The sequence below is a fragment of the Aythya fuligula genome, chromosome 8, assembly GCF_009819795.1.
Source record: "Aythya fuligula isolate bAytFul2 chromosome 8, bAytFul2.pri, whole genome shotgun sequence".
Lineage (NCBI taxonomy): Eukaryota > Metazoa > Chordata > Aves > Anseriformes > Anatidae > Aythya > Aythya fuligula.
The window spans coordinates 29,420,301-29,441,470 of NC_045566.1; the positions used below are offsets into that span (position 1 = coordinate 29,420,301).

A 21,170-nucleotide genomic window follows, 5' to 3' on the forward strand; every position below is an offset into this window, starting at 1 on the left:
GCATATTTAATACTAACTTGAATCCTGGAGTTTTATAGAAAGTTATGTCATATAAGAAAGGTTAGTCCATAAAATAAACCTCATTAGTGGTTTAGTACTCTAGAAGTGCTGATTTAAGGTCATTAGTTTGTATAGGTGCTGGCTGTTAAAAATCTTATATTACTCTGGGGAAAGCTTTTTTAATGGAGTCAGTTTACTGGAAAATCAACAAGGTCAGGGCTGCTCTAGTTCTAATATTTGGAATGAGTCAGGTTTGACATTTCAAGTTGAGAAAACTCTGAATGTAGAACCAAGTTAAGAATATACTGGAAGGATGTTTTGGGGAAGGACAAATTAGATTTTTAAACTGACATGCAGTGCTAAAACTAGGAACAGTTTGCCTGGATTCAGAAAAATGACTAATACAGAAAAAATCTGAACTTATTTGGGAGGAAGAAATCAGCGTAGGGGATGTGTGCAAAACCTTTAAACATCCTGTGCAGTAAACAAGGATAGGGACAGGTATTTTGTGTCTAGAACTAAATATATTGCTAGTACAAAGACACCATGGGAAAAAAAAATCAGCTAGTAAGTTAATCAGGAGCTAAGAGGTGAAAGAAGAAGCGATATTAATTTTAGATCTCAGATCTCACTCCTCCTAAGCCGAGTTCCTGTCTGTTGAAAGGGTTGTCACATCGCCGAAAGGATATGATTGCCATGGAGATGATTAGAACTTTTCCTATGATTTAGATTTTGCTGTTAAGTCTATGGTTAGTTCTTATTGCTAGTTACAAAGAGTGCATTAATTCAGGTGATTTTTTTTTTTTTTTTTTTTATCTCAGGTGATTTTTTGTGTTCTTTCTATTACACTTCATTGTGTGAAGCAAGACTAAAGGTATTCTGGACAGTATCATAGGGATGTAGTAGAACAGGGAGCTGATTGCTGTCTGTTAGAGCTTGGGCCAATGCCCACAGGATAGTATTTCTTGTCTTGCTGTTTTTTGTAACAGCTATGTATATTGCATTTTTATCTAAGGACTGGGAAAGCTATATATATATGTTCTTTAGAAAGCCTGTACTTTGTACTGTTACTGTTCAGGTGAAAATTGTTCTTTGTACTTCAGTGCTGTAGCTCTGTGTCAAAAGGTTTTCTCAGCCTTTGGGAAGGATGTTCTTTGCTTTTAACAACTGTTAAAATATCTGTGAGCTAATAATTTTAATATATGTTACTCTTCATAAAAACTGTAGTGATATACAATAGTATGCACCTGTCAGACAGAAGAAGGTAAAAGACACCTCCAATATCCTCACTTTTTATTTCACTGCAAATTACATTTCTGTACCTGAATTTGCATAGCTCTGTCCAAAAGGTTGTTGACAGAGCTTTCAGATTCTCTATAGCATTCCCCACTGACAGTTTTGGAGTATTTCAGAAACTCTTTGCCCTGAGAAATGCACATGTTATTCTCTTGTCCTAAATAACATTTATTGACTTGTTACAGCTCACATATGGAGAGCAAAGGGCAGTACTGGTCCTTGTGATAGAGGAGATAGAGAAATTATTTCCTCCTGGAATATGCCAGGCATACAAATCACAGTAAAGGGCAAGAGGGAGATGGTTGTTCCTTTCCTCTACCCTCTAGAGCTGACTATTGCCAGTGGTGCCAGAGAGAAGGGTAAAAGGTTGCACTGGGTCTCCTGGGACTGACTGTGGAAGGAAAAGATTTTCCTTCCGTTCTGAAACATCACTGGGCTGATTACTGAGATGAGCTGTGCTTGTGGAGAAGGCTGGAGAAAGGGAGGACAGCTTATCTGAGCTGCCAGTACAGAAAAACACAGAATCTATATTTATTGCCAAATTCCAGAAGGATCAAAGTAAAGCCACAGAAGCATAGAAATGAGTGCCTGTTGTGCTCAGTGGTATATCCCACCCAGATTGCTTCTGAGGGTAGTGCACTAGGCCTGCTATAGCAAATATTTTGTCATTGCTGAATTCTGCCTTGTTCTGACCCTTGCACCTGTAAGAACATTTTTGTTCAGCTAAGAACTTGAATACTGATCCCTGCTATTCTTGGAGCGGTGGGTTTTCTTCATCCATGTCACCATCAAAGATGGGAAATATAATAAGAGGAAATTGTTGCTAGCAGCAAGGAACCAGATACAGCTGATGAAGACAAGTTGTTGGAAGTGACCATCTCTTTCTGTATAACTGAATGAGCAGTTATTCCATTTGCTGACCCCAGCTTCCCTGCAAACCAGAAGGAAAGAACCCTTGGTCATGATCAGCAGATTTAGAGACTCTGCTCAAAGCAGGAGAGTTGACCATGCTGGCTTCCCTTTTTCTTCTTTATCGTTTGGAAATCTGCAATAATTTCACTAAAATTTATTGGGTTTGGTGAAAAAAAAAAAAAGAAAATCAGTTAAGTGAGAATGTTCAGGTTGCCTAGTCCCTGATGTTTCAAGGGAGTTGCTGTGACTCAACATAAAAATCTTAGTGTTTCAATTCTCATCTTTATGAGTCATGTTAGAATTGTTTTTGGTTTTGTTTTGTTTTTCTCATGAGAGCTGTAGGAATTATTGGGATGAATTCATGTTATCATTGTCACAATTTTGATAAACTTGGATTCAAGATTGAGTTACATTTCATAAGTGTACTGATCATTTACTACTTATAGGTAAAAGAACTGTACTTCAGTATGCAGAAAATTTTCTTGCATCAAAGTATTGAGTGGATACTTGTTAGTTCAGGTACTCACGTTTCTGTTTCATCTAATAAGGCCACAAGGATCTGAAGCCAGAGTAAAGTAATAGAAGACAGCTTTTTCTCTGACAAACTGAATTTTGCTTGTTAAACACCACCACAAAGTTATTTTTATTTATGCCACATTATTTATGAGAAGCACTCTCCTCCTTTGTGTGTCTCAATTTAGCCAAAAGTCATTTGTATATATTCAAGAATAACTAAATAAGGTCATTAATTGCATTCTTCTGGTTGACAACAAACTGCGTATGAGCCATTTCCCACAGTTTTCTTTAAGCTGTGTGCTTGTTTTTTAATATATATATAAACAGTCCTGTCTGTAGAACTGTTCATATCTATAGTGATATATTAAAAGATTTATAATCTTCTGTTGGCTCAACGGTTTAGAAAACCTAGGCAATTAATCTGATTTGACAACATTGTTTCTTGTATTTGTGTAGCATTAATGCTTTAATTTGCTGGTCTTCATTCCTGTTTAGCAGTGTGATGTACCTATCAGTATACTTTAATGCTATATACACAGAAGAGAGAAAGCACTGTTTTATTTATTTATTTATTTTAAGTCCCACAGTGAACCAAAGTTAGAATACAGTGGCCATCTCTACGCTTTTTGATCATATGTGTTCTACCTGCAGTGGAGCTTCAATATAAAGCTTAGTAATAAGGCTTAATACACGCTTATGGTTTGTCCTTGGCTATTAAGGTTGAATACCATAATTGTCATAAGTAAATTAGGAGTCATGTCTTCCTGTACAGGTAAATACGTGTCTTAGAGGGGATATTTTACATTCAAAATCTGTATTTTTCTTATTTGTGAGTGTGTGAGAATTTTTAACCAACTGTATTGTTCATGAGCTATAGACAAGTGAATTTGGTTTAATGAATAGGAAACAGACCATGCTTAATGTTAAAATATCCATGGCGACGCTTTGTTCAAGCTTAAGAAGCAAAGCTAAAGCCAGACTAGATAAACTTAGGTGGGAAAATATGGATCAAACCCTGTTAAGTATCTACTGGCAAACCAATTCTCTGTTGTGACCTGGAGCTCTCTTGTGAATTTTTCTCTGCGGTCCAAAATCTGGAACCCACCCATGTGAAGTGCTGAATGTTGGGGAAAGCCATGTCGGAAGAGAAAGTGTTCAGCATCTTCCAGGATTGGCCCTTACTTTGGTCCCCGTACTATGCGTTATGAAGCTTGTTTTTCTTGAACTAATAGTTATTCTTTTTTCCCTCTTTCTGAAAACTAGGTTATGTTTTGTTGATTCCAAGTCCTGGTTAGAGAAGTTCATTCTCTCAGTGCAAATAAAGTATAGCAAGCCATATGGCCTATTTTCCTCCTAAGAAGATTAACTTACAGAACTTGGATCGCTTATGTTGTGTTTTGTGCTGGTTTGGTTTTGTTTCCTTAAGATGAGATTGCCATCTCTGTAATACTAGTATATTTTATTTGCTGTAATCTGATGTACCATTTTTCTCCCCTTTTTCTCCTCCCCCTAAGATTATCGTTGGAGAAACTGCAGTGTTTTGCCTACAGTTAGCTACAAAGGATTTTGAAAACCAAGAAAAAACAATATTAACTGGAGACTGTTGTTATATAAATCCACTGGTGCGCAGAACCATCAGATTCCTTGGTATGAGCAAATTAATGTTTCCATTTTCTGAGTGATGAGAGTGATCAAATATGTCTTAAATCTAACGTGGGGAAAATATTCAGTGTTTCATGTGTAGTCTTAACTTGGGTGCAGTGGCTTCTTTCCTTTTGGGGAGCAAATTAAGTTTCTTGGAATTTTGGATAAAAAAACAGTTGCAGAAACAGCAGGAAGAATAGAAAAAATTGGGACCATGAGAGGCAAAAGACAACTGCTGAGCCCTGACTAGGGTGAAATGGAGAAGGGAAATATCCTTATGCCATATCTATGGTCAGTAGTTTCCTTTTGGTTGTACACACATACAGCAGCCAAAATTGAGGACGTTGGGATATAAACGTATGTCTGAAAGCAAGCACCGTTTAGGTACTTTCCCAGCCTGGAGCATATATTATAATCATTGATAGAGGACTGAATGAAATCCTTGGTCTGCAGAAGTCAGCTGTAACAAAACAAACAAACAAAACAACCCAACCCTCTCCCAGCTTCAGTGAGTAAGAAATGTCATGCTTTCCACTTATTTCATGGAATTGTATTTTGGGGAGGGAAGTACCACCACAAACAATGTCTGCTGAATATTCCCAGATGCTGCTTTTTAATGCATGCAGGGACATCATAGCAGGGCTCTCTGTCAGTTATTTGCTTCTCCCTTATATCTAAGAGAAGCAGCTGGAGCACGAAGCCCCGGGGCAGCTGATCCTCAGTGTGCCCCTGCTGCTGGGGCAGGAAGGGGCGTACAGCTGTGTCTGTGCAGCTTTGTGCGCAGCCGTGCCCGCTGTCTGCGAGCACGATTGCTCACTGTCACACAGGAGTGCTGGAAGTCATTCAGGGTGAGACTGTCTTGCATAGATGCAGAAGGGGGGCGGGAGCGATGCGGAGGAGCTCCTCCTGCTCCAGTTGCTCCGTGCAGGGGCTGTGCAGTCGGTGTCAGTGCTGCCTTCCCGCTTGGTGGGCCCTCCTTGCTCTCAGAAGCAAAAACCAAAGCTGGTGGGAGGGCAGGGATGCACAGCGGCCTTTGCACTGTTCCACCAGGCAAGGCATCACTACCCATTATGCTCACAGAAAGCAATGTGGCCACCTATTCTGGGTCAGTGCACATCCCCAGGGCTTGCTGAAAGGGCCCTCCTGTGCAGTGCCTGGGCACAATCCTTTGCTCACTAGTGCCTAGCTGCTCAGGGTGAATTAACGTTAGTGTGACCTTGCTGACCAGCCAGAATACCAGTGCTTGGTATTCCAGTTTTGCAGAGGAAAAAAACCTGACCTTTAAAAATGCACATGCTTCTGTGGCATCGTGTCTGCTGTGGTGTGCATCCATTAATGTCCTCATCCTCACGGTGCCCCAGGAAGCTGGGAACTGCCAGAACTCACACTATATTCATAGGGAGTTGAAGTATGGGAAGGGCAAATTGATTTGCCTATGGAAATACAGGAAATCTGTAGCTCAGGTGGAATTTAAACACACATCTGCTGGCTTTGTCTCCCAGTCAGAGCACTGTGTTTGCATTTTTTTCCAGAGCTTGCTTTCTGCTTCCAAAAGGATAGAAAAAGACCTCAGAATAGGAGAAATCTGTTTTCTTTTAAATCATCAGATACATGCATTCCTTTCTAATGAACAAGAAGTACATATGCTTAATGCTTTGCTGATATGTCTGACTAGAAATATGCTTTAGCATAAGAAGCTCCTCATATATATATATATTTAGCTCATTGTGTTGATAATATGATTAATATGCCATGCGTAGAGTTGTACACAGTAGCAGGTAGATGAAGACAACTCGTGCATGATAGTATTAAATTATTCAGTACTTCATCTTCCTTACAGATGAGAGAGAAAAGAAAATGTCCAGTATGTGTTACATTTTTTTCAAGTTTCCTTACCACTTAGACCCTGACTTCTCTAGTTCTGAAACAGATTTTTGGGGTGAAGAATTTGCCTTTGTCACTTCTGTTTAGTGAACATAGGCAAAGGCTAGATGCCAGCATAGCTAGCTACGCTGAACAGGTGGAGACATGTGGCTAGGGGGCTCAGGAAGGCAGGCTGTTTGTATGAGAGGTGAGCATACTCCCCTGAAGGATGGAGAGAGATTGGGTGTGTGGGTGTCTCATCATCATTTCTGTGGTTGTGTAGGAGATTATAATCTCCAACATCATCCAGGATCTTTAGGGTACAGTCTTGTCTCTACACTTGGGAGTTGTTTGTGTTCCTAAATGGAAGGAGCTGATTTGTTACTGCAATAAATATTATAATATGTTGTCCTGGAGTGAAATTGTCAGGATATTTAACTCTTTGTTTCCCTCTTTAGGAATTTACGCATTTGGACTGTTTGCTACGGACATCTTTGTAAATGCTGGACAAGTAGTAACAGGGAATCTTGCACCACATTTTCTTGCACTTTGTAAACCCAACTATACAGCACTTGGATGTAAACAGTATACACAATTCATCAGTAGTGCGCATGCCTGTACGGGAAACCCAGACCTTATCATGAAAGCCAGAAAGACATTCCCATCCAAAGAAGCAGCACTAAGCGTATATGCAGCTATGTATCTGGCTGTAAGTATATTGTGCTATTTAATGTCACTATAATTCTGAGAGTACATGTCTCAAACTATTGGTGGGGGGAGGAATGGAGGGAAAATAAAGCAACTGTTGAATTTTGGTTTTCTGTATGCAAACCTTCTGTGTGTTACTGTGAAGCCTTTGAGAATTTGATTCATTGACTTCATTCTGACAGTTACAGATGTAGTGGTCCTCTGAGCCTTGAAAGCTAAGGAAGTGTCTAGGGCAATGCAGAGGGAGGGTAAATTGTTCAGAATGGTTATTGGTGTGTAGGATAACCATGTTCTTGGTTTACTTTTTCCTTGTTTCCAGAAAATCTGGGAAAAGGCTGTGCTAGGTGGTAAAGAAAAAAGGTAGGGATTATCTGTGACTGGTAGTAGTCCCTTTCTGTGTTTTATCTGAGTACGCATTAGTAGAATTGCATGTGGCTTTGGTGGGGTAAAGGAGAGGAGTGGGCACATGTAAGTGATCTCACAAGTTTTCTGGATCTGTGCATATCCATAGGTACCAGAATTGGTATTTATAGGTACATAGGTGCTCAGGCTCTTATACTGCATTTAAGCAGGCTACAATACGGTCCATCCTTTCTTCCCTCCCTCCTCTCTGACACGTGGAGTGATGAGCAGGGCTGGGACAAACTGCTGTTCACTGACTGGCATCAGAGCTGGTGCTGGGAGGCAGGTGAGAGGGTAGTAGTCATGAGTCTTGCTCAGGTAACTCAGTGCAATGTTCCCTGCCTTAGTCTGGAGCGCATGTTGTGCCTTTCACAAGCAGAAGAGCATTTTCTTAGTTGACTGTTGCTAGGGCACCCCTGTGGAAATCTTCCACCTGACCTGGGCTTGCAATTGCGTTCCTTTATGGCCCACTGGAAGGACCCAAGGCTTCCCTCAGTGTCACTGGGGAGCAGGGCAGGTGTGTGCCTTGCTGGTCATAGCAGCAGTCATCCCTTCTGTGTCCGGAGTGTTTCAGCAGTGGTCTGTGTTGGGGTGCATGTACCTATGTGTGCATGTATGTATATACACACGCTTCTGTGAGTGTGTATTACTTATGTGTATTACTTTTGAGCATATATATTTAATAAACTGCCTTAATTCTTGATTGATCTGGAAGCTGATACTTGTCAGCTGATACTCGATACATGGCAAAGATCTCAAACCATCCACAGGCAATGTGCCAATGCTGTTCTTCTGGATCTGGTTTTAGAGACAGTTGCTTAAAATCTGCAGCCCTAACAGCAACACTTATCTGAAGTTCCTTGTGGGCAATGCCACCTAGAGATTTGGATTATCAGTTAGTACAGGAGAAGTGTTATCTGCAAATAAGAGATGAGCAATTAAATTTTATTCTAACTTGAGGCAAGTGTAAGACTCCTAATAGTACTGTCTTTATTTGGGGAGATATCTGAGGCTTTGCTTCACTGAAACATACCTCTAAATTTGGTGCAAGCTATTTTAGAAAATATTCAGCTTTCTACATTTTAATTGCTCCTATTTTTCTCATCCATCTGCAAAGTTGGATTTCCACTGTTGCCATGAGTCACAGTAACTAAAGGAAACCAACTGTTCAGCTGCTGCAGAGCAGAAAAAAAAATAGTATAAATACATTTTTCTTTTAAAGTAGGCATTGATAAGGCCTAATACCTCATGGTTTTTGTTATGAGCTACAGTACTTCAAGCAAATTTTATGGTGTCTCTGGTCAATATATGATTAACAACATCAAAAGTGGAAAACAATGTGATCTATTTAATGACTTCATAATCTTTCCGTAACTGTGGAAATGGATATATCCCATGTCACTAGTTTATCATTGCGATACATGACAGTGTCATCACTTAACCAAAGCACTGTGAACTGCAGACAGGATTTCTGAGCTCTTATGGGCTGCCTGAAGAAATTAATTACTGTGATGTATCAGCTGAGTGCTAGCCTGAAGATTTAGGTCCTTTCTGCAATATTGTCAGTCTTTTAAAAAATAATAATAATTAAAAAAAAAAAAAACAGTTGCATTTTTTGCAGCTAAAAATACTGTTTGTTACACACCAGGGAAAGAAATGCAATGTTCTAGTATCTGAGGTCATGTCCTTACACTGTCATGATGTTTATTGGGAAAGTTGGCCCTGAATAACAACTTTCTCATCATTATTCACTGGAGAGGAATATTTAAACAGTAGCCTAGTCTTTGTATGAGCTGTGGTACAAAAGTTATTGAGAGCATGGACATAAAGACCTCCATATACTACTCAGCTAGTAGCATGAGCATATCCTTTCTGATACAAAATGTGCTTTCTTTTTGGTTAACAGAAATATCTGGGGGAGAGAGAGGGATTGTTTCAGAATCTTCCCTGGACATTTCAGCCAGCTGTGCACAAAATGAAACCAGCTCAAAGACATAAGCAGGCAACAAGCTGATCCAGTGTCCTTGCTTTCTGAAGTGGTGACGTAAACAGCCAGGCTTCACTGATCAGTCATATTTCAATGATCAGCCCATTTGAAATCAAAACCTATGCTTTATCTAATAATTCCCTGGTCTTGTTCCATGTAAGTGCAGCCATGTCCTTATCACCTAGCATCTGTGCATATTGTCTTGTTAACAATAGGTTTTTTTCATCTAAGTTCTTGAGTTTTCCTTTTCCCCCCCCTCCCCTCTTTTGTGAGTGGGTGGCTGCTATGGTAACTTTGAATTCCCCTCCTGCTGAAAGTACAGGCTTTTGCAAACAATTGTACTGCTAATATTTAGGCCTCTCTGTAGTGTTTGTCTCCACTGCTTTCTCTCAGGACCTATCGAGACTCAGCAGCTGAAACGTTGAATGGCAGCACTATGGTTAGATGTTTCCTCTACCCTGCTCAAAATGCAGATGCTTTCAAGGTTCCATTACTTACCTTCTTTAGAGTTTTAGGTTTATTTATCCCTAGTGTACCAAAATCTTCATAATAAACTACCATAAATTATTCCAAAATCTGTACCTTAGCTGGCTGGATATTTTCTTAGCTGTCTGCTCAACTCATCTTAGATCTCGTGTGTGTGTGTGTGCATGTGTGTGCTGAAGTTCGGATAATAAGTTGACTGCATCAGTAGTCACTTCTTATCAGCATTGCAATTCACCCTTTCTCAGCTGAACAACATCTGCTGACATAGGTATTGAGGCAAACGTTGTGGGTTTATTAAATAGAATATAATTGTATGAGACACATTTTAATATGCATAAGCTGACACAGCCTGGATGATTAGAGATATATTTTGAAGCAGCCCTTATGCACATTCTTTTTTTTTTTTTTTTTTTTTTTTCCTCCACAACTGACACGAAAATGAGAAGTCATGAGTCTTTTTTTGGTAGGATTTTAAAGTGGTCTATGAAGATGTAGTCAATCTATTTCCATGGATTTAAATATGAGACTATGACTAACAGTTGTCCTTTGTTGCTGCAAACCTAGGGGATTGATCATTGCTGGCTGTAGTTTAAAACAAATTTTGTTTAATTCTACAAAATGTTGCTTTTTCTTACTGCGTTGGATGAGCAGTAGGCAACTAACCTATCCAAAGCATGATTTTTGGACTTGATGCTATCAGATTCATTTCAGACCTGTTTTGGATTTGTAATGATAGAGAAGCAGATGTAATGATAGAGGTTTAATGTTTTTATAATAAACATAGCCCTTAGGTCCATGGGCTGCTTTTCTTGCTCTGTACAGTGAACCCCTGGCCACAACTACAGCCTCAGGCAGGGCTAGCAGATGAAGCTGACAAATAATTCTTTCCCATCTGCAGAGCTTTTGTTGGGACCTTGATCTTCTGTTCTGCAAGGTTCTTGCTTCTGGACGTTGCTGTATCATCCCTGTTGTTTAATGTGTTTATAAGTCACTGGGAAAAGACAATGCCGTCTGGGTTACAGTGCTGGCAAGGTGATGATGACACTGCCCAGTGTTGCTCCTTGATCCAGTCTTTAGGTGCAGGTCTCTGCTCATCTCTGAAGATCTTTTTCTTGAAGTGCCCATTTGGGTCCCATTCAGTGGGTAGCTGACAGGGGCATGATGGGCCTCTGATAGGCTTTAAGGGACTATTGAGTTGCAACAGAATCTTGGAGTCTGGTTTGTTGTTGCCTTTTTAATTTTAATTTTCTTTTTTGAGAAGTTGAAGGATTAAAGGATTTTGGAAGCTTTTCAGGGACAGTGTTAGGAAAGTGGGATTTCTTTTTGTTATATGGCTCAGTGAGTAAAAGTATCTGCTGACACTGATTGTACAGCTCTTCATATATTGGATGCTTCACACTGGATAGCAAAGTAACGTTACAATTTGGTTTGGGGATTTATCTAAAGACCTCTGGAGATTTCTTCTCAGTCAGTTCTTCATTACAATTCAGTCACTCAAGATAATGACCTCTGTAGACTGAACTAGTTCTAGTTAATATTTGAATGTATCTTACTGTCTTGATAAGTTGAAGAATACCTCTTCCGGTTGCTTAAAATTACAACTGTGCGGAATTCTTAGTGGGACACTTCATAGTAAGTTCCAGAATTCCTAGAACTTCCTTTTCCTTTTGCCAACCCAGGCCTCTGACTTTGAAACCCAAGTTTCGCCAAGGGTCTTCAATAATTGCTGCAACGCATATCAAGAAAACTGGAGAAGTCTTCAAAATAACTAAAATTAAAAAAAATCTTCAGTGGGCAGTTTGGGTTGCAGTGAGACCCAGATGATTTTAAGGATAGGACTGTGGTGGTTTGCTCTGGTAATAATTTGACCCAGTAATTCCTTCCAATCAAGGAAGCTGGAGAGCTTTTATATTACCAGGCAGGATTCAAACTAAGCATTGAACTTGGTTGCAAACTACATCCTAGCCCACTACTTTTCCATGTTTTTGATCTCTTACTATCTCTTTTCTTGTAGCTGTTACAAATGTTGAAAACTGTGCATTCCTCAGGTGGAAGATCTGTAACTTATATTACTTGCAGGAGTTTTTCTTTTTTTTTTTCTTTCTTTTTTTTTTCTTTTAGTGCTAGTACACTATAAGAGCAAAACAAAACATAGTCATGTTTATTTGGAGTGCTGCCTGGGACAGGTGCCTGTACAATGATTCCTCCCATTTCTGCTTGTTGCTTCATGAGTCATTTTCCTCTGCCCACTAACAGACTGGTTTGTCCCTTTGTCAGTACCCCCTGACCATCTGCTTCAAGGGGAACCAAAACAGCAAGCATGGAGGGCATCTGCCTCCCCACTTCCTGGGACACGGTCTGATTGATCAGACAGGAAAATTAACCCTCACCCTGGCTGGTGTGCCCAACCTGACGACTAGCTCCACTCTAACTAAAATGGAAGTCTGGGACCTTGCTACGTTTGTGTCTGTGTATGGAGCTTTTCTTCCAGAATCAAGAAGAAGAAAGCTACTTAATTACATTTTATTTTTAATGGGAATCAGATCTTTCACTGAATTGACTGATAAGTCAATTAGTACTAGAGCTGCTAGAGGAAAAGATTAGAAATGTACGTCTGTGAGTCCTGACTTGCCGGATTCAGTGTTTCCTATACAGAGCTTTGAAAACGTGTAGACTTGTCAATGTCATATTCCAGTAAGAGAAGTTTGCCCTCTTTCTCTTGATTAATAGAATACCGTCCATAATATCTTGGAGGCTCACCTTTAAGAAAAGATAAAAATGGTACCCATGCTGGCAGATCCCTCTGGTTATTGTGAATAATGGACTGGGTATGGCAATCTTGCCTCTGTGCATAGGAGGGGACATAGCAAATGTGGTCTTTGTTAGTCGCAAGAGGCACAACACAAGGCTGCAGTTGTTTCTGCTTGCTGAGTGCTTTGTCTGAGTAAAGATTTGAAGGACATGCTTATTTTAAAAAGAGTTACTGAGAATTTTCTGCAGATCACTCTTCAGTTCAACATTTCTAATACAAAGCTGAAGTTTGACTGAAGTACTGAAGAATCAGCTATTTACATTGTGTTTTGACTTCATAAAAATTGAGATCATCTGCTTGGATGATGACTAGATGTTATAGAAATGAAATACATCACTAAGATTTCCTGGGCATTCAGAATACTAGACTATTTTCTCAAGCACCAGATGTTCTAACACACAGTGTTAATGTTACCCAACAGTGGTATCCACAAGTACAGCGAGACTCGCTCAAAGAGAGGGTTGCTGGGTGACTCAGCATGCACTGTCCTGTAGCTTGAAGAAAAGTTGCTGGGGCTAAAGAGCTGGAAATGAAAGCTGCAGTTATCTTGTCAGCATTCCACGTGGTAAGAGCAACTCACTAAAGAAGAGAGTTTGAGGGGGGAAAAAAAAAAAAGGACCTAAGATGAAAGGCTAGTCAGAAAAAGGAGAAACAGTATTTCTTAAATGAACTAGGAAGGAGAAAGGATAACTGTGGGTTGGAAGTACAACCCTAAACTTTTTTTTCAAAACTTTGCACTGTTTGCACTAGTTGAAAGCATGCCATTAGTCTGCTGTTTGGCACATAAGGTACGTTGATGATGTAATGTGGGTGTTGCAGTACTCTGCTGTGATTTTAATCTGCCTGCTTATGTTAGTTGTTTTTTTTCCCCCCTATGCCTTGATTATTTCTCTAGTGTTTTGAACAAAATGACTGGCAGATGTTCTTATCAGACAAGCTCTGACCACTCCTTCCTTCCTGGAAGTTAAATTACCCTAACTGTAACCACACTTTCTGATATTTTTCTTGACTGGATTATTGCAGCAGTGCCTAACTTGTTAGTGAGCCAATTCAGCTGAAATTTCCGATGGTGAGAAAAAAGCCAAAGGGCTGCCCGTTTGTTAGCTAGAAAGGTACCAGTTTGTTAGTGCAGATTCATCTGTTTCCCTTTGCAATTCAAAGTATTGACATTACAGTTTGAGTTTCTAGTGAAACCCCACAAAGAAACTTCTGTTCTTCAGTCCTAAAACCATAGCGTTTTGTCTAAATGTGAAGGATTTATGGATTTTGGTGGTTTAGCTGCAGAAGGATCTTCTACAGAAAGTAAGTACTTTTTTCCCTCTCAAAATCCTATTCAGCTGAAGTACTACTTTTCAGGGTGAAACTTTCAAACAGCCTTAACGCCAAGATTAAGTATAAACAGGAGAATGGAAGTTCAGAGCTTTGAAATTCATTTCTCCCATTGGGCCATCAGAATTTGGGAAGCACTGGCTTAAACCCTGTAGTCCTTAATGCACCTACTCTTAGGGCAGAAGAGCTGGTCTACTACCACACACTGCTTTTAATTCAGTTGTACTGCACAAGGACAGTTAGATGGCAAACAGAGCTAGGCATTTCAATTTCTTGGAGTTTGTATAAAAGTTTCTGTATTTAGATTGGTTTATGTGGGAAATTAGTACTAAATATCTTCAGTCAGTGTCTGTGAGGTATGGGATTGTGTCCATCCAGCACTGGTTGAAACTATTACATTTTGTTTATATAAGTAGATGCTGGTTTCTAGTTCAATTTTCATTGCTTTTTGACAGTGATCTTGGAGGTCTCTTCCAACCTAGATGATTCTGTGATTCTGTGAAGTCTCTAGTTAATAACATGGAGAAGCCATGTATGAGGAAGAAAGGCATTTGCTAGTAAAAACCAGGCCTTGATGTAGCACCTTTCAAGAGAAGATCTCTTGCTATTATTGCTAACACCGGGATATGAAAAGTCAGTCTCTCTACTTCTCTGTATAAATAAATGCGTAAATTGAGAATGATAGGATAGAATTGTCTAATTATTGTGTTCTTTTGGGGGTTTTCCAGGTTCACATAAGACATAAAATTACTGTGGTCTAACTCTTATTCTGTAAGAAGAGTTTCCTCTGAGAAAAGAGTGTGAAGACTTTATCTTGTGTAACACTTTTACTTTCTTGGTTCTTTATATCCTCCCACTCCTGAAGTTTCAGAGATTCTCTTCACCAGTTAGTAGAATATATTGTCAATCAGTCTTAAACTTTCTTCCTTTCTACTTTTCAGATGTATATCACCAGCACAGTAAAAGCCAGAGGAACAAGGCTTGCAAAACCTGTTCTGTGTTTGGGCTTAATGTGCTTAGCTTTCCTTACTGGAATCAACAGAGTAGCAGAGTATCGAAATCACTGGTCAGATGTAATAGCAGGATTTGTAATTGGAATATCTATAGCAGTGTTTTTGGTAAGTGTATATTTGTGTCACTTCTGTTGGAAAAATATCAGTATATTGGTTTGTATCTCCTAGCAAGTATTAGTAAACTTGACTTTTCAGACAAAGAGGTGATTCTATTTTTTTAATGTATCAGTTTCCTTAGATATATTTACATACATTCAGAAATACCAAATAATGGGTTGATCAAATTTTCTGTTTCGACTTTCATGTAAACCAGACTAATGAGTTTCAACCAATGATTTTTGCATCAAGCCCTACTTTAAGCAAGTACATATCCCTCAGAATAACATTTATTCATAATTTAATTTATAAAACATTAAATACAGTATAATGATAACTACACTGAATAAGTTGTAATTGATACCTACACTGAATTAGTTCATAATTTTCTGGCTTTAAAGTAATCTTCATGCTCCCTTTGATTTATTTTTTTTCCATACTAATTCAGGCTTAAATTGAAATTCTAAGTTATTCTCAATCAAAAATTCTTGTTTAGCTTCTTCCTTTTCTGGAGCTGTGTTGCAACATGAGATCCTTAGTCACAGGCCAGTGTCAGTCAGAGAGCTGCCATTAATCTATTTATCACCTTCACCAATAACTTCAGTGCAAGACTATAGAATGAAATAGTTACTCCTGCTTATTGCCTGCAAGTTTGTCTGTCTGACAGCTTGTATTAGTACTAAATATAACTTTGAAATATAACTGATTTTTTTCCCCATTAAATTTCTTTTGATATTGATTCTGGAATCTCAAGATCTTGATCTCAAGATCTTGGATCTCAAAATTGGCCTTGTCTGTGAACTCACACAGGAATGGCTGAGGTGGGCATTTTCACTCATCTGATACATGTGAGGGCAGCTTTAGGTCTTCTCTAAAATACACTTTCTGGCACTTCCAGTTGTTTCCTTCAACACAAGGTATCCTGGAGCTGTATTTGTTTTTGCATTTTTAAGTTTTTGTGTTGTGTTTGTGCCCCTAAAGTTACAAAATAGAGCACAAAAGAAATCTGTCTAGCACATTTTCTTATCTTTTGTGCTGTCTTGCATAAATTCATTTAAGTAACATGACATCAAATTTAGTTGTGTTTTGAAGATAATATAGTTGGCAAGCATTGTCTCGGCTGAGTGTCTGAATTAGTAGAAACCTGAACAAATTGCTTTATGCCACATTACTAAATGTCTATGTGAGTGTCACTACTACACTGTTGGAATGGAGTTCAGATCAAACCTTTTGGTGATCCTTGCCTTTTTATCCTCCCTTTCTCACTCTCCATTTGAGAAATTCTTTGCTGGTCAAAAGAGTTCTGTACCATTCTTTGATGGTGCAGGCCCTTCAAAGGCATGTATATGTAAGGTTATTACCATATTCTGCTGCACGTGCTCTGGATGTTCATTCATTCATACAAATTGCTAATAAGTAGTATTATATTATTTAGCTTCAGTAATGTATTTGCTTTAAGAGGGCTTTTTGGTTCTGTGATGATGCATGTATCCAAAAAAATAATTTACTTAAATCTTTTGTTATGAAATATTAATTAAGAATTTTCTGTAAAACATGAACTTCATATTTCAGTGTTTCTACTGTAAGCTGTGACTAAAGCTAGTGTCAGTTCTGCCTAATTACAGATGTCATGATCAAAGCTGAAAAAATGAGTTGTTCCTTAGCTATTCTGTTTACCTCCTAATCCCTTCTAGGTTGTTTGTGTGGTAAATAACTTCAGAGGACGTCAGCCAGAACATGAACATTCTCATATGGATAATCTGGCCCAGATGCCCGTGATCAGCATACCCCGAGTAGAAAGCCCGTTAGAAAAGGTAATGTCTGACTTTTTAAAAAAATGTGACTGAAAAATATGATTTTAGCTAAGAACATACTGGCAATACTCTCCTGGGTAGGCCAAGATGTTTTGCATGAGTAAGTACTGTGCTGTTTTAAAAGTTATTTTAGTTTCTTGTAATAAAAATTTCTGGTTTTGCAAAGATGATGTTGTACTATGCAAATGTTAGGTAAGGCTATATGTGAATAATTCTTTGAGCAAACAACCTCTGAAATAGCATAATCAAATAAAGAAAATATTTTAGGTATTTTTACTAGAAGGAAAACTAGAGTTACTAATGCAAATTTTTAACACAGTTCTACTTTCTAATGACTCTCTGTCATTAAAATCTCTTTTGTTATGCCAATGTTTCAAGATAGTAAACAATTCTACTGTTTAGGGCACCAAAATTATGTTTCTACGGCATTCTTGCAAACCCATGTTACCACTGATAATTTTTCATATTAAAGCAAGAAGAAATATTTTAACCACTTCCCAGCCTGGGTTAGTCACTTGAAAGTGGTAGAAATTGTCCTTTAATAAGAATTGCTGCTAGCCCTAGGTTTGTTATGTATTTCATTGAAGGGAAAGATTTCTTATCAGAATAATCGAACATGCCTTTTTGAACCAAATGTGTCTAAGCTACTTCTGCTGATATTTTGTCATAAGGAGGTCACAGTATCATTTGATTGAACAAGCATTTAGATGATAAATGTGTATCTTCAAAATAGTCCCTTCAGTAAGCTCCCTGTAAAATGTCAAAACAAAACAAGCTGTCAGTTGGCCTAGGACATACCATATTAATAAGCATGTCTTATTTATGTGCTAGGCTCTCCTACAATAAAAAAATAAATAAATAAACAATTATACAGTTCAAAAGCCATCACAGATCATAAATGTATATTCTGTGCAGATTCTACTTATCAGAGCAGTAGTTTGTCTGCTGAATTTTTTATTTTTATATTTTCTGGGGATAAAGACCTCATGTTATTTTCGTGTTTCTAGTTGATTTGACACCCTCTTATCCATGACAAACAATGTTATTTTTATAATACTTGGCCTAGGCAAGACTGAGATGATGTGGGGAAAGCTATGGGAAGGGTGGCTGCAGGAATTGCCCTGCTTGAGGATGACTTGGTGAGATCTCAGTGTATGGCTTCATCTTTCTCTCTGTTGCAAAGCATTTCTTCCTTCAGATGAGATGGGAGGATGACTATGTAGAGACTTTGTGTTAGGAAATGCTTTCTTCTGTTTCCCCCTCAGAAAGTTTTGAATTGGAATTAGCAAGTAGTTGATGAGAAATCTTTTTTTTTTTTTTCCAAGTGCTGCAGGTGGCGAGGTGTGGTTTGTTTGTTTCTTTTGTTTTTGTTTAAATGCTTAGTCTAAAGTTTTGGATACAATCCAGGCCCTATTAAATGAAAGTCACTAGGAGTAATACTTACATGAAACTAGGGTCTAAACTGAGCCATCTCAATTAACTACCATCACTGGAAGAATTATTAATATAGTCTTTACTTTTTAACTATTGTCTTGTTTTACATTCTTCGTTCTCCTCTAGAAAGATTGGTGTTAGATGATTTGTGTGATACTCATATTTTGCCATGTGCAAATTAGCTTTCACTATATTTCAGTTAGGGCTGTTTTAATTCCACATTCTGAGTGTGTATACATTCCTATTTGGCATATTTTAGATTTTTTTCTTTATTGTCAGTCTGCAAGCTCCTGTGGCAGTATTAAAACCAGCTTACTATCATAAATTAGCTGTTAAGAATAACAGAACCTGGCTGACTAAAGTTATTGTGGGCTAAAGGAGAGCTGGGATGAAGCAATGCAGCTCTGTTACTGGTATTTAAAAATGATAATCATATGGGCATTTGGAAATAAGCAATTTAAAGATGGTGTCCTAAAGAATGACTTCATTAGAAATCCGTACCAGATGGGACCTCTCTCATTGCAATTGTTTTAAATTCACCAACAAATGAATAAGCACATGGTACATGGCATAATACACAGACCTGGAAATACTTTGTTCTTCTGTTTCCAGATCTGCTACTTGTCTGTTGCAGTGTTTTGTTTTCTTTCCTGCTGGAAAACCAATGTGCTTGGCATGCTCTCTGTGCTGCCACTGTCTGAGCTCTGGTGGGGGTCAGGAGCCACATATGAAGTGCACTTTAAGCAGGAATATGTGTCCTTGAAATATTCTGAACTGGGATTCTGCTGGTTAAGGGTAGATCACTGTTTGCATGACACTTCTGTTTAATTGTGGTGCATGCAGATGATGAAGCTGTTCTGCATGGGTACCCACTTCTTATGCACTCAAATAAAACATAGTTGCAGAGTGTCTCCTTGAAGAATCCTTGCCAGAGCTGGCTCAGCAGCACAGACTTATTGCTTTCACCTTAACTACATTCATCCATGGAATTAATGAAAAGATTGAAAGCCAAGAAACCTCATCACTCACCCATCTGCTCTTTTTTCTCTTCTGTCTCTGACCTTCATCTCTTGTACAGTAACTTGAGTTTGTAAGCAGGCCCTCTGCTACAGAGGGGAGGCCCTATTCCCACCACAGCCAAGGTTAGAGACACTTGTTTTTCTGTTATAAGGGTTCCTGGGAAATAGGGATGTTCTGGGTGGCACCCAGAAGAGTTTGAAGTCCACCATCATCCAGTGCAGGCACAAATTTTCCCTATTTCAGGGGAGACTGACACCTTATTGTTTCATGCCAAAGTCACCTGAAATTGTCTAGGGCTTACAGAAGGCTGGTAAATGTCTTGTAGTAGCTGCTGAGCATGCTAGACTTTTTCTTAGAGGTATTCTACCTTTGAAAAAATCAAATACAAAGGAAATATGGAGCATTTTAGGATGAATTGAGGCAGTAGATAAAATTCTGATGGTAAGAAGAAAAGAAAAAAAAAATGTGCTGGGTTAGGATAGGCATTATAATTCATCTCCTATGGCATGAGATCACTGTCTGATCAACAGTGCTCTCTGCATCTGTTCAATATTATTTATTTGCACAGTACTCTGTTCAACTGCTGAGCTGAATTTATCCCCAAAGCCTCTGCTTGGCATCCCTTTGTAGTGTTACTTCTGTCAACAATGCCTAAATCACATCCCCAGACACAACCGCCGCTCTTTTTTACCGTGAGATAGCTTGTATTCCACCCATGTGAGATTGCTTCTACTCCACCCATGGGACTGACTCTAGCAGACTGTGAACAAGAAACAGGTAGTTTACAGTCTTTTTACCTTTACAGATGGGCCAGCGGTGGTGGTGGTTGTTTTTTGAGACACAGTCATTTTTAGTGATGATAAGTAGTTGGAATTCCTCTCACAATATACGACATTCTTACATTCTTGTTGCCTATCATACCAATCAGGGCCAATTGTCTCAAAAGTCTTATAGAGTTTGGCACCGTAATTCTTGATATACTGTGTATGTGCCAAAGGTTATGGTGGAGATGAAACATTTTAATTGCAGTAAGTACAGATATTGTCCTGGATCCCTCTTAAATTAGACTTTCAAAACTGTAGAAGCTTTTTTCCGTCTATAACGTGTTTTCTGTTTACTCCAACTTGATTGTTCATGAGATACAGAGGTCTTAAGCATTTTGGTACTAAGGGATCTTTCACTGGTGTGTGTGCTTGTGTACGCGCAGTGTGGTAGGGCAGTCTGATATTGTCCCTGGGGCTCTCTAGTGAGACCGATGGCTCATCACTGAACTCACAGGCTAAATGCAAAACATGAGCACGTTTTAGGTCATTGTGCTGTGATAGAATGGGAGAGAGGGCTTGTGTCTATTTTTATTGCTCCAAAATATTTTAGTTGACAAATATCCAAATGCTGCTGTGCTTTGTGTCCACAAATGTACGTAGGTATCCCTACAGGCAGTGTTTTAATACATGCATGTGTGATTTCAGGACAGCTTGACAAGAGCTCATGTGCTTACATTAGCCTATGGGCAGATTTTCAAATTTCTGTTGTCATAGTGGTTCTCTTGATAATACGTTATGTTAAAGGAGACACAATAAAACACTGTTTCACACACAGAAACACAAACCCAGAAAAGGCAGCTGAGCAATTTTGTTCCAATCTTAAAAATTTGAGTAGGACATGAACACAAATCTTTCTGCTTTGATCTGGTTGTAGGGAATTGTAAAAGAATTATCTTTATTTGAATGCAAACTGTGATCACAACATCTAACTTTCAAATAAAATATTTAAACGTAGGAAACGGAACAATACATTCAATGTGAACTCCTCAAATATACATGTTGTAGGTGTTAAAG

The 21,170-nt window shown here is 38.7% G+C and overlaps 1 protein-coding gene across 5 annotated transcripts in view; it reads left to right on the top strand.

The window, feature by feature from the left end:
• PLPPR5 (phospholipid phosphatase related 5) overlaps nucleotides 1-21,170 on the top strand; it is an 84,752-nt gene that overhangs the window by 16,458 nt on the left and 47,124 nt on the right. For all 5 annotated transcript variants that reach the window (XR_004253522.1, XR_004253523.1, XM_032191891.1 and 2 more), the window contains exons 2-5: nucleotides 4,239-4,371; nucleotides 6,690-6,940; nucleotides 14,897-15,073; nucleotides 16,759-16,878. Coding sequence is in view for 3 of the 5 variants with exons in the window: in XM_032191891.1 (XP_032047782.1) it covers nucleotides 4,239-4,371; nucleotides 6,690-6,940; nucleotides 14,897-15,073; nucleotides 16,759-16,878 (681 nt within the window). In the remaining 2 variants the exon portion in view is untranslated. The remainder of the gene's footprint in view (nucleotides 1-4,238; nucleotides 4,372-6,689; nucleotides 6,941-14,896; nucleotides 15,074-16,758; nucleotides 16,879-21,170) is intronic.